Below are 14,342 nucleotides of genomic sequence, written 5' to 3'. Positions count from 1 at the left end.
CCTTCATGGATGGTTAAACAGGCCTATGCATTCTCTGAGATACATAGTCAATAATTTATAATACTGTCATGAAATGCTAAAGCTAAATTTTCAAGGAGAATTTATTACCACACAAAGAGAGATCTTACACTTTCCTTCAGCCATGCTTTAGTTCCCCTTTCTGATCCATTTCCAAGTCTACTCTAAACAACTAAAACCAAGTGTTACAAGTGATCAACCCTGAAACTGACTTCTATGTCACTGTGTGCTGCTCAAGAATTATTCCTTGCCATCTCTGTCATTCCTTGCTGTCTCTGCCAGATAGGAAAGTGTATGTGGAATGACAGTGTCACTCTAAAAGCTGTTCAAAATCATGAAGACATATGCTCAGAATATATTATCCTGGCAGAGCTGTTTGTAGTGCACCACAGTGTGTGTTTGTGTATCAGTATAAATGTATTTAATCGCAGAAAGCTTATCCGATGTAGTTGGATTATTTTATCACTTACAAGAACAAATAAGTAAAACCATTAATTGGCTATTGGTGGCCTAGAGACTGCCATTAAATGTAGCAGCTGTTCAAACACTGCTTTAGTTATGAGAACATATGTTATTTATAGAGGGAATGTTGGCCAGCTCCAGGGGTTATCCCTTACTCTTTTTGAAAAGAATGATGCGATCTTTAACTGCGGTTGGATCAATGCAGAGAAGACAGACCTAATTTTCATGCCTAAGGGCAGTACCTCTGTGAGTGCAATGCTAATGCTTTTGCTGTACCTCTGCTAACTGTGGCTCCTGACCATTGTCTGTGAACAGTTCACAGACAAAGCATAGTTTTTTTCAGTGAAGGTGTTCAGAGTGTTTTCTTTTCCTCAGATTACTACTTGGATGTTCTCCTATCCACATGGCATTTTGAATCTTTGTTGGCTTTGCACCAGTGTGGAGACAGGGTATGGGGTAGAGGTGTTGTGGATTTAGTTTTTCCTTTGGGTTGTTGTCACATAATTGAGAGGATAGGAATTGAAATGCACAGCTGAGCTGACAGAAGTAAATGTTTGAGCTTTTTCTGAAGACCACCTATTTCTTATAGTCAGGTTTGTGTATAGGGTGAACATTCATCCATTTATCTCTCCTTTCTCTTCCTCTATATGCAAAGATGAGTCCAGCATCTTCAGAGGCTGCAGCTTACTGCACTATATTAAATGGCTTTGCTTTGTTTTTCATCATTGTTTCTAGCTTGGCTGTTTTCTCTGTAAGCACGTGCTGTCCATCATCACAGAGATTGGGAAAGGAGGTGATCCTCACCATTACATGTGGGAGGGAAAGTGAACCACGTCAGTCTCAATTAGATTATAGACCAGAAAGGAAAGATAAAATAATTTCCATATGAAGTGAGCTGGGGAGCCAGTTCTGAAAATGAACAGAGTGTACCTCACAATGAAGAGGCTGGGGTAAGTTAGGCTGAGGTCCTTGTCTGCTGCTGAATCACCCTGGGGAGAGGAAGAGGCAAGTGAAAATGCAGACAGTACCCATTTGCTGCTTTTTAAAAGACTGCTGATGCAGTCATTCACCTTAGCTGATGATTCAGGGTAGCTAGTCCATGAGAAGGGTTTGAAACTCCTGTAAAACTGAGCATAGACACACATCACTGTTGGAAGGAAAGGCTTTCTCTGCACATTTGGCCTGAATATGAAAATTGCATTGTTCTTAAAATATTTTCTAAACCTGTGTAAGTAAATGCAAGGGTTTCCAACATCCCACTTTCGTATCTTTTACTTTCATTTATTAGTAAAATGAAGGCATCAAGAAAAATCCTTCCTGTTGTGTCAAATTGCTGTTTTTCTCTTCAACTATGTGCAGTCTGGGACGAGTTTTTAGCTAGCACTGTTGGTTTAGGGAGGCAGTGATCTGTTGGGGCAGTGGAAATAAACACTAAAGGTGTCATGATAAAGGAATTCGGTGCAAAATGTTCTGCACAACCATATGTGCATGAATGAAACAAGACAGCTCTTAAAATTTACAGTCTTCTGAAAGAAAGATAGCACAGCAGTTTTCCAGCTCAAGGCTCTTGAAGACATTTAACATGTATTTCATTATGTTCTTTACTGGAAGGTTATTTAGATACTGCTCTATCTGATGTGCAAACTTGAGTTTTTTCCTCTGTAATGTCATGGTACAGTCCCAACAGATAAGGTTGTTCTGCAAGGCTGCTCAGCCACATGTTTGATTTGGTCCAGAACCTTTGTTTTAAACTGACTGTTTTATACACTTCTTTTTGTCTGAAGTACATGGGACTGGTAATTTTTTTTTCCTTCTCTCACAATTAAATTTCCTTCTCTACCAGTAGAGAGGTGATAATTTGAGTTACAATTGAGGTGCCTGTTTTTTCTTCTGAAAGGATTGAACTGAGGCTAACAGGATAATTGAATAGGTCTGTGATAGTTCTCCCCATATATTTCTTATTCTCAGAAAAACTGTTCTTATTTTTCCAAGATACTCTTACCTTTACTAATCAGTCTTCTGACTCAAGCAGAATTATTCAAATAGGTCTATTGTTGGAGTACCCTGTTCACTTGATTAAAGGCCCAACTCTGCTTCAATGCATTTTTTTGCTTGACCTCCATCTGTCAATATTATTCCATTTGCTTTTTCATTATCTTCATAGCTGTCCACAATCCATTCAAAATGATGCAGCTGGAGTAAACCTGGGCACTAACCCAAACACTGAGGATATAGAGACTTGTATAAGGATCTTAATGCATTTTGGCAAATCCTGCATTAAAGATTCTTTGTTGTTGTTGTTATACTTGATATATGAGCAGAAGAAAAAGGTTGCAGATATTTGCAACAAGATGTGTATATGAAAGTTCTGCTTAAAAAAAAAAGGGGGACATAAACAAGTGAAGGTACAAAGTGCTATTAATTTGGTTGAATTCCAATATGTTGTCCCAATGGCAGAAAAACAAGTTGGATTCATTGACTTGAAGCCTTTTTGATGATGCCAAACTCTTTTCTACAGAGTAGCTTAGATTCTTGGTACTGTGTTATCAAAAGGCTAAAAGCATGCAAAACTAGGAGATCTTTCTCTAGCTAAGGACAGTATGTCTATAAAAACTCAAGGAGAAGTGAGTAATTTTTTATATGCTGTATATTGCTTAGTTTAATATGATCACATACTTGGAGATGAATAATTACAGTTTTGATTGCAAAATTGTATTTTTATAGGCATATCAAAGGAGCTAAATACCTTTTGGATCATATTCACTGGTCGCAGTTGCATAGAAATATTTTTAAATGAAAAATTACTGCAAAGCAATGTCTAGTTGGAGCTGAGAAGGAGAGGAAGAGCTTGTCTTCCCAAGACCCAGTTGCCAAATGTGAACTTTATAGTGTACAAAGATAGTAAAAAAGCAACCCAGTTTTTCATCTTAGCTTTTCTGTAGAGGAAAAAGCAGAAACATTCAAATTAATTTTGTGAGAGGATCTTGCACACAAACACTGGTCCAAGTTCCTGCAAATGAAAACTGGTTGCCTGGTAATTGGATACAGAATAGTGCTGTATCAAGGTTTAATAATGTATTTAAAATACAAAGTACAGAAATAAAAATTCTTTTCTTTTTTTCTCTTCCAGGTTCTCTGGGAGATGCTAACAAGGGAGGTCCCCTTTAAAGGCTTGGAAGGATTACAAGTAGCTTGGCTTGTAGTGGAAAAAAACGAGGTAAGACTACGTTTCTACATTCAGGTACATAGATCAGAAAACAGTATTGGGGTTTTGCAAAAGACTTTTTCATCTTCTTCAAATTGAAAGTAAGTTCACGCGTATGGAAAGATTAGCAGTAGGAGCTAACACAAAGGGTCAAAGTGATGTTATTCCTCATGAATGGACCCTTTACATCTAATTGTTGCAGCTTCACGTCGTGATGCTGTAGATCAAAAATTGTACAAGTACTGTACTAGTTTCTCAGTCTCAATTGTAAAACCTAGGGGTTTGTTCTTAGTGATGAAAGAAGCCATTGCGTCCAAGGTAGGGGAACAGTTTAACTCCATCTCCTGCGTTTAGGACATCTTTTTACTGGCCGGGAGTTGATATATCTGTAAGAGACCTTCAGCTACTTCAACTTAACTCTCCCAGCAGGAGTCACTATAGTACAAGAAACTGCCGCTTAGATGAAAATTTCAAAAATAAAAGAAGAAAAAATAGTTTTAAAAAAAGAGAGAAATTACAGTTTTGCCACCTACGTTCAACACTACATTGAAGATGAGCTCCTCACTGGTATCGGCAAGGCTGTGGCATAGCTGCAAGCCTCCTCATGCAGAGTCTTTCCATTTCAAAAGCACTTCAGTGGTGTAAACACCGTTTGTACAGTGTCCCCAGCCTCGCTTTTCTTCTCCTCACAAATTGAGGCTTTCAGTTAGTTGGACATGTGAGCGTATATCTGAACACATAGTCCCTTGATATCAAAGAGAGTAACTACATTTAAAAAACATTTAAAGTTGTGACTGTACCACACACAGACAAGCATGGAAATCCTCCACAAAGATGAAACCTCCTCTATCTAGACACAGCGGAAGCTTGGGAAACATTACAATGGCGAGGCACCGGCTGTACAATACAGATTTCTATTATCTACATAAACTGTTTCTCAAAATGCTTCAGAGTTAAACGGAGGAGTTAGGTTTCCTCCTCTTAGTTTAATGTTTTTTGTTGGTGTTTTTTTCCCTCTCTCTTTTTTTCTTCTTTTTGAGGACTGGATTAATTCCAGTGAGATATACCAATTAGTTGGAAATGCTACACTAACAGTGTGAAGATTGTGAATGTGGTCTTCTATTGCATTTATCAGAGCAGGGGGCACAAAGACACTCTTTCTCCTAGTCCAGGAAAAGCCTCACACATCATTTTGAAGGAGGAACCTTAAAGCTTTCCATCAACAGTATTTGGCTCTTGTGCCTACCACACGCAGTTTTATGTAAGGGGTAAGAGTGGAATGTTGTAAAGACATGCAGTCACATGCTGAAACATGTCTGAGAGTACAACACACATTTCTCTAGTTTTCCAGAGCAAGGAGTTGCGTAAAATACAGTATGAACTAAATGTAGATATGACTATTTTACTAAGGGCTGAAGAAACCTAAGGGGTGGCATTCTCAGAGCCAGCTCTTTGTCTGTCAGGTACCACTAGCCTGTTGTTACCACTTTTCTTAGGGGGCTGTGAGGGAGCTTAGAGGGCATTACATACTTTTAATTTTTTCTGGCCATGACATGGGTAACATGTCCAACATAGGCCTTGAAAAGTCAGCTTGTGCTACTTTTCTTAGTTTTCTGTGTCCCAAAACAAGTGTAAGGGTCAGGTTCTGCTCTCAGTTCAGCCTGTTGATATCAGTGGGATTACATGGTTCCAGTCCACAACAGGAATGGATCACTGTTGAGCCACTCCTCCATTTTTTGGATTGCAAGTCTTTTGTTAAAATCAGTGAGGGATTGAGGCCAAAGCATAATTGCAAAAATCCCCTTTGTAAAGCCTGAGGCTAGCAAATGGAGTAGATTCTAATGTGTCTGTATGGATCTCTTTTGACACTATGCATAATTTCACAGTGTTATTTTTATTCTGGTAGAGATTTTTTTAAGAAAAGCAAAGCGTGAGAGTTCAGGTTAGGCTAGACATGATCTCATAATAAATTGCCACTGAGAAATGTGTTCTTTATTATAACATGACATTTGGATCCTGCTACCTTTATATTACGTATTATATAGACGACATTCCTCACAAGTGAGACAAGTGGTGATTGCTACTGATTGTCCACCTCCTGGAACACTGAGGGTTACAGACAATACTGCAGCAAGACTAGCCAGTGTATTTTTAGGCCAATGACTCAATTAGACATTAGGCACCAGTGCAACTTATTTGTGCATTGTACAAATTTCTGTGTATTTCTTCCACAGAAACCCTTGCACATAAAGTTATGACATTAGTAATCAGACTTCTGCAGTGCCTGGCCTCTGTGTCTCATGTTTCCAGTTCTTACAGGGTTCAAATGCTTTTGGAGCAGTATTTAACTCTTACTTTTGGCTGCTGTGTCTTGTAAGGCTTTGCAGGTCACACTGCAGTAATGTTATGGTACAGAGTGATATAACTTGCTCTGCTTTGCTTCTGAAATGGCAGTAGTAGGGCAGATGGAAGGGTCTTCCTGAGAGGATAGTCTGAACAGGAATGTAATTCCTGGTTCTCGCCTCTTAGAGGACAAGAACCCTTTTTCCAGCTTGACCCCTCTTACATTTGGACTCACTTTCACTGAGAAACTGGTTTTCTATCTAACTTTAAAAAAATTATTCATATAATATGAAACATCTGAAGTCAGTTAACAGCTTTAATGAGAGCAGAGGGATCTCCTTCAGTTGTAATGTTGAAAGCATGTGCAATCAGCTGGAGAGGCTTCAGTATCCTTGTATGTGAGAAAGGATTTGCTTTTAGGCTTTCTAGTCTGGAGGCAGGCTGTTAATGTAAAAATCTTCTATTTTAAAAGTCTCAGCAAATGAAACCAAACTAGCTGCAAACTAATTCTCTGTAGTCAGTGGTCCTGGCTATAACCAGCAACTCCTTGTCTTCAGTCATTAGGAAATATTTATGAGTTCACTGTGCTCTGTGAGTGCTTTCTGAGATCTGCATGTCCTCATTAATCCTTCTGACCACAGGCTCATGAAGCGTCTCTTGTGTCATGTAGAGCTTCACTTAACTCTTTTTAACTCACTTAATGTAATCTATATTTCAGCTATTTGTGTGTCAAAAGTGATTATAGTATTGTACAGCTAGATCATTTATGTGGGAGAAAGGAATTAAAGCAGGCTGTACATAATGCCTGACAAGCAACTTAAAATACTATGCAGTAACCTCCACAAATGATTGTTTTAGTATTAAAAGCTGTTTGTCTTGGTTTTGCTTCTTCTCTCTGAGCTTTCTTTAGGAACCCAATTTGTGCATTTGATACGGTACTTTCTTATAGCTCTATTAAAAATTATTTGTGCTTCTTGCTAGTGTTAGTAATTTTGATTTTTCTTTCTAATATGTCTCCACATTTTTTATTATGCTTAAAAGCAAGAATGTGCTTTAGTTCTTTGAAGTCTATTGGTCTCATAGGAAATTGCTTAGTAGCAGATTAAAGGGAAATGCTTTCAGTAACTGGTACATTTTCTTTCCATTAGAGATTAACCATTCCAAGCAGTTGTCCCAGAAGTTTTGCAGAACTGATGCACCAGTGTTGGGATGCTGATTCAAAGGTAATTAAATGTGTGTTTGATTTCTGCACCACCACCACCACCCCAGCCTTGTTTTGCAAAGTGCATTAGCATTTCTTTGGGGTACAAGTCTGAGCTGACACCATTGACATATTTCTTGACAATGATACCCAGGACTGTCTTTGTTTTTTTTAGTAAGTTTATATATTTATACCTAAATAACTCTCTCTCTTCCTTTTAACCAAGAGTTACTATACTGCTAACTTTGTAACTACTAAAGACAATAACAGGGAATATGGTAAGATGGCAAAAATGTGGCCATTTTGGAGCAAGTGGAAAAATTGTGGGTTTTATATTTGCTTTCAAAGGTTAATACTTGGATGTATGTGAGCATCACGTTATAAAATACAAATTTCAAGGTCCACTTCTGTGCCCTACTGGTGTTGAAAACACAAGTATAAGTAAAGAATAAATTAATCCATAAAACATGGGTAGGAACAGCAGCAACACATTCTAAATTAACATTAAACCTTTCCTAATCTGTTCCCTTAGGGCTTGAATAGTGAGCTTTATAATGACTGTACTGTAATAATATGATAATAGCAGTGCTGTTTAACCATGAAAACAGAATAAAAAGTTAAAAGAGCTGCACCATTGTTACTATTAATCTGCTGTTACAAGGAAGGGATTGAATAAGTATTTAGACAGTAAAAGCTTGTGTAGATTATGAGAGTTACCTTCTTTAAATGGACTTTGTGACCATCCTATTGTACATAAAACTGGCTGAAAAGAGCCTTTGGGCATACTAGCTTTAGTACCAAGGATGGATTAACATCTATTTCCTTTGCCTATGAAAATATTTGAGACATTGAAGAATAGTTAAGCAAAGGAAATTGTGCTCTTTTTCTCAAGTCAAGGCACCAGGAAGAACTTAATTTCTTTAAACTCAGGAGAAAGTTAGCAACTACTTCAAGGAGACCAAGATTAATTCCAAGACAAATGAAAGCATATAGGTGCTCTAAATTAGAATTTATCACCAAAGAGTAGCCATAGAGGAATAATATGAGAAAGGAAATATGCATTCTTGGTCTCTCTTTTAAAAGCAAGAAGTTGCTTTCCTGCAGAATGGATCTGGAAGACTGAGCTCCAACGACATGTGTTTTCCACATGAACACACATATAATTGCCATTCTTTTAATAATTCCTTGTATCCTCCCCACAGAGGGGGGAGAGGGGAGAAAAATGCTTCAAGTTTTTGAATCTACAAGTAGGCTGCTTAAGTTCTAGGTCAGTAATTACTGAAGAGGACCTCCAGTGCCGACTGCTTATCTTTACTAACTGCTTCCAAGTGTCAGCATCACTACCAAAGGCCTCAGAATAAGAATTATTGGAGCTTCTTTTCTGTAATTGTCACATACTAGATCAGCTCACTTTGCCTTGTTTGAGCCACATCCATAAGTGTCCAAAAGACTGTTGCTGTTTCTCAAGGAGAGGGAGGGATCTGCATGTTGTAAAAGAATGATGCTTAACCATCAGGCTGAGTTCTGTCTGATAGAGTGATTTATCTGGGTCTGGGCTGGTTCCTGGGGACATTGTTCCCAGAAGTCATGCAAACTATGAATCTCATGTGAGATGGGGTTTTTCTGACAGTCTGCTCTTAGCTAGTTTTTTTGTGCAGCTCTTCTTCTGTTAGGCAATTACAGCTTTGTTCACATGACTGAAATGGAGTAATCTGTGGTCACAATTTGGACATGTGACTGACTTATTCAGTCACGTGCTGGGAAAGGGTCGCTACTTACAGCTCTCCAAGTGCTTTGATAAAGGGCTGTGTGGCCTGCTTGAGCCAAAAGATGGAGCACGCTCCTCTGAAATACTGCTCTGTGTAGCGTTCCCTTTTTGCCAGGATTAGCTTTAGAAAATCAGATCATTGATGCATGAACAAGTTACTGAAGGTCAAGCAGGGGTGAGCTTGAGTATGTCAGCTGCTCAAAAGCAGTTGCTAAGGTGCATACTTCTAGCCCACAGAATTCATGGGGTAACTTTTGGTGGCTTACCCCTGAGAAATGAGGGATATACATTTATGGTGGGGCTAAGGAATACACTTGGAGAGCTGCTGCAGAGCAGCTGGCGTGTCAGACACTGCTCACACCATAATTTCTTCAGACATTGTTATTAATATTGCTTTGAATTCTTAAGGATTTCTTCACACATGGAGAAAAATATCTGTAGTGCTCCACATGATACTTGGAATGGTAGTCTTTATGCAGTTTAAACTGCTAGTTGAAACAAACAGTTCACACATTAAAATTTCTACTGAACAAGTTGCTTTTGCTTGGGTATTAGGTAATTGTAGAAACAAGGTTGCTCATCACTGATGTCTTTGTTTACTGGGGTTACTTGCTTTTGAGTTGTAGGTGAATAATTCTTTCTCATTTCATCTGTTACTTCAGTTTCTTTCCACATCAAAGATGTTTATAAATTACAGAGTATTTTAATGGAAATCAGAAATCTGGGAACAGAGAAGAAACAAAAAATGAAAGACATATGGATTAAATATCCTGGTTTTATGGAGATCTATTCAGTAAGAAATACTGAGTGGAAGGAAACAATGAAAACATTAGCCAGAATTATTTCTAGAGGGGCATATATTTTAAAGGTTTCAGTATGAGACATCACAGATATAAAGGGAAACAGTTTTCAAAGGCGACTCATGCCTTGATATTTTAAGAATCCCTTACAAGGGCTTTCTAGAAAGTGCTAAGCAGTTACCAACTGAAAAGATTTTTTTTTTTTTTTTGAGTTTCTCAGATCAGGTTCCCAGTTTCCCAAATCACTTCTTGCCAGTTTTAGCCAAGGTATCACTCTGCATTTAGAGTGCATTTATTAAATCTGAAATTATCCTTTCCTAGGGGCAAAAAACCATCAAAACCCATGTGACAGTGTAGGCTTGTGCCTTCCTGTCAGGTTTGTCTCCATGCAAAGCTGCTGCCTGTAAATCTGGCTGCTTCAAAGCTGGCAGGGTAACTGCTGGCTGTTTACAGAATTTGCACAGCCAGAGATGTACAGTACTTTGACATTACTGTGTGACTCTGTCTGCATTTGTTCCAGCTCCAGTTGCACCAACTCTGCAGCCCCTTTGCCTGTAGTGCAGGACCCATCACATGATTGTTGCTGCTTCTCCCAAATCAGTTGGTTGATCCTTTTGCCTGCCCTTAGTAAAAGCCCTGTTCTCTGTCATTGTCTCCACTCTGGTTACTCCAGGCAAGCCTGATAGTAGAGCTAACAGTGCTCACTTAGTGTCAGCCCTGCCCTATACTTTCCTCTAAACACCTGAGAAAAAAGGAGCAAGCCAAACTCATAGATGTGTTTTGTAAATTATCCTGAATAGTCCATAAAATACTGTAGATAATGCAGCATGGGAATGTTTGTCCTTGGTGTCTTCCTGAAAATCGAATTTGTTTTGTATAGGCACATTATGTACCTGCCAGTCTGTGGGACAATGCGTAGCAGTTGCAGTACCCTGGTAATTTCAGGGAGCCGCCATCTCCTGTATGGCAGCTTCCTCACCATTTGGGAGGCCCTTGAATCCCTTCAACAGTTCACATCCACTGGTGTGGTCACAAGAGATGCAGCCATAGGAGCAAAAAAGGTGTGAAGGCTGGTCAAAGGTTCTTCTGCCCCAAAACTACACTGGAGTCAGTGGTGATGGTACCAGGGATGGATTTTGTGCTCTGTGCCCCCAGTGCAGCCCACTCCTGACCAGAAAGTTTGGGCTCTTCCCAGGGTGTGTTCAGAGGATCTGCTCAGCTGTGGCAAGTCCAGCACCATCATGGATGTGGAGGGGAGGACAGCTGCCTCTCCAGCCCCTGTAAAGGCAGGGTGACCCTGCTGGGTTTCCATACAAGGGACTGTGTCACCAGTGCAGGCAATGTGCGGCTGCTTAACTGGTACCTGTTGCTGTGAGCTCTGTGTGCCCTGTCTGCCCCTCTCTGCATGCTGGGCTGGGGAGCAAATTGCATAAGCACTTGTGCTGGGACAAGCATGTCTGTGGCAAAGAAAATGTGTGTAGCTCACTGAACTGCCCATTGCCTGAAATCATGGAGGTGGACCAAAAAACGACAGACAAAGCCTCCAGTTACAGCCGAAGAGTGCAGCATTACAGTATAAGAGAGCTTGTCTCTCTTTTTGTTATGCATTTGACACTTTTTCATGCTGTTTGACATTTAAAATAAAGAAATTGTCTGTCTTTTATAATGTGGAAATCACTTGGATCTTCCCAAGAGAGACACCTCAGCATTGTTCCTAATTGTTTTTGTGCTCCCAAATTAAAATGCACGTTTTAATTGCGGCATCTGTAATTTTAGCAGAAATGGTATAATTAAAGGCACAGTAGAGAGAGAATGTGCATCATCCCCTTATTATGTATCTACATTTTGTTTCAACCTTTTGTCTCAACCTTGTCTGGGGTCTGTCAAACAGACTAACAGAGTCAGTGCTCTTTCAAGAAACACATTTAACTGGCTTTTTCAGTTTTCAGTTATTATCCTACTTCATAGCTTCCCTTTGGGACTAAGGGAAAAGTGGAAAAAAAAAAAAAAAAACCAGAGAAATTTTACCTGGTCTTTCTGACTTGTGAGCACAATGGGTCTTGGATGGAGAGCCCTGGAACAAAGTTCAGTAAATGAGCCCAGGACAGAAAAGCACAGAGTCCACTAACATGAGCTTAGCTGCCAGGCAAGACATCCTTCCCTAACCTCAATCTTCACTTCTTCCCTGGCTGCTCCTGAAGTAGCTAAGTGAGAGTTTTTCTGAAAGTATCTCCTCTGCAAGAGGGGAACTGCAGCCAGAAACCTGTTTTTGATAGGCAGCTAAATGGCTTGTTCACACACCAGAGTTTATATTAATACCTGTAAAAGGCCATCTGTATAATTACCAGTTGCTGATGGTCCAGCTTTCTCTATTTGGAAGCATTTTCTCTCTTAGCTTGAGAAAAAATATTCTTTCAAATTAAGAATCTAGATGATTGATGATTCTAATGTTTATTAATCCTGTTTTACTAGCAGACATGGCAGACTAAGCTAAGGCTTGAGTCTTACTAGCCTGTGCAACTCTTCTCAAACTTTCCTTTAATGGAAGAACAAAAAGAAACCATTTACAGATTTACAGTCCTCTTGTAGGATGCTGTGGTCAGAAAGAAGTGTGGCAATTCCTTTTAATTGTGGGGTTTCAGTTGAAAATTTCCTGCAGATAGTTCTAGTAGTTTTTATATGAATGCAAATGCTCTGTTTTGGTTTTCTTTTTTCTTCAGAAAAGACCATCTTTCAAGCAGATTATTTCAATCCTGGAATCTATGTCAAATGACAGCAACCTTCCAGACCAGTGTAACTCATTCCTGCATAACAAGGCAGAGTGGAGGTAAGTTTCCTTCCTCCCAAGATGATATGATGAAGTTTTACATTGAAATGGCATGAGTGGTTTTTTTCAGAAAGACATCAGAGTCCAATGATGTACTGGTAGAAAATATGTGTGCTTGAAGTATTTTTAGAACATAACTTACCTTGTTGTTTTTCAGGAATGCCCAGAATGTTGCGAAACTTGTATTAGGAGCCAATGCACTTAGCTGTACCCTATATTTATTATTACAGTGGTTTAGGCATCATGATATTTATGGTTTTGTGATTCACATCTTAAAACCAATTATAAGGTTTCAGTCAATAGTGTGGGGGCAAAAGAACCCAGATAAATATAGGTTTAATGCCATTTTCATAGAAAGTGTATCTGTGATGTTAATATTAAAACTAAAGAAGGATAAGGGGCCTAAAAACCCTACCTTCCAAGTCAGGCTTCTATTTGTGCTCACTTGAATGCACTCTACCATTTTTTATGTGTTCTCTCCTTTGTCAGCTGTGTGTTCACACATCCAGCACATGCCCATGCCAGTCCCATTTTTTACAGTGTTCCAGCATTGCTTGAGCATATGATTTTAGCTATTGCTGATTTTAATTGTTATTCATAAGTGATTAGAAATGGAAATGAGATTTGAGACAATTTCATTACATTACAGTTTTGCAGTAAGGCTTTCTGCCTCTTTTTTGGAATGTGCCAAAACTTCAAAAACCTGTTCCTGAAGCTTATTTGTGGGTTAGAAAACTTGCTGCTTCCCAGTACAGCCTTCTGTTTGAGATGGACTATTGAAAACAGATCTGCACAGGGAGATGATTTTTGCAGATGATCGTGCCTCGCTCTATATTAAGAAGCGTTGGCTCTATGCCGAATAAGCAGGGAGCACAAATACCAAAAGATTCCCTGCATCGAAGAAACCGGGACGGGGTGGAGGATGGGGCTTGTGTCAAGCCCGGCAATCCCGCGTTTCTTCCGCTGCCTTCCAAGGAAAAGCAAGACGTAGATTTTAAACGGGGCGAGTGGAAAAACTGAGCTGTCGCTGGGACGCCCCCGGTCACACGGCGGGGTATAAATAGCCCGGCCCGGGCCCGCCCCGGCTCGGCCGCGCCGCCGGCGGCCCCGGGCCCGGCCGGGCGGCGGGGGCTGCGCGCCATCTGCTGGCTGCAGCGCCGCACTGCGCCGCCCGCGGGGCCGCCCCGCAGCGCCCCCGGGCCCGCTGGGCCCTGCCCCGTGCTGCTGCTGCTGGCACTGCTGGGCCCTGCTCCGCACTGCTACTGCCGCTGCTGCTGCGGGCACGGCTGGGCCCTGCCCCGTGCTGCTGCTGCTGGCACCGCTGGGCCCTGATCGGCTGCGCTGCTGCTGCGGGCACCGCTGGGCCCTGATCCGCTGCGCTGCTGCTGCGGGCACCGCTGGGCCCTGATCCGCTGCGCTGCTGCTGCGGGCACGGCTGGGCCCTGCCCCGTGCTGCTGCTGCTGCTGCGGGCACCGCTGGGCCCTGCCCCGTGCTGCTGCTGCGGGCACCGCTGGGCCCTGCCCCGTGCTGCTGCTGCTGCTGCGGGCACGGCTGGGCCCTGCCCCGTGCTGCTGCTGCTGCTGCGGGCACCGCTGGGCCGTGCCCCGTGCTGCTGCTGCGGGCACCGCTGGGCCCTGCCCCGTGCTGCTGCTGCTGCGGGCACCGCTGGGCCCTGCCCCGTGCTGCTGCTGCTGCTGCTGCTGCGGGCACCGCTGGG

At 41.3% G+C, this 14,342-nt stretch overlaps 1 protein-coding gene across 2 annotated transcripts in view; it reads left to right on the top strand.

Moving 5' to 3' along the window:
• Window positions 1-14,342, top strand: part of MAP3K20 (mitogen-activated protein kinase kinase kinase 20) — a 90,432-nt gene that overhangs the window by 38,414 nt on the left and 37,676 nt on the right. For both annotated transcript variants that reach the window (XM_054636021.2, XM_054636022.2), the window contains 3 exons: window positions 3,611-3,697; window positions 7,177-7,251; window positions 12,518-12,624. In XM_054636021.2, coding sequence (XP_054491996.1) covers window positions 3,611-3,697; window positions 7,177-7,251; window positions 12,518-12,624 — 269 coding nt within the window. The remainder of the gene's footprint in view (window positions 1-3,610; window positions 3,698-7,176; window positions 7,252-12,517; window positions 12,625-14,342) is intronic.

This window comes from Agelaius phoeniceus, chromosome 7 (genome assembly GCF_051311805.1).
Source record: "Agelaius phoeniceus isolate bAgePho1 chromosome 7, bAgePho1.hap1, whole genome shotgun sequence".
NCBI lineage: Eukaryota > Metazoa > Chordata > Aves > Passeriformes > Icteridae > Agelaius > Agelaius phoeniceus.
Note: the sequence above shows the minus strand (reverse complement) of the source record. Positions and strands in the feature narration are given on the sequence as shown.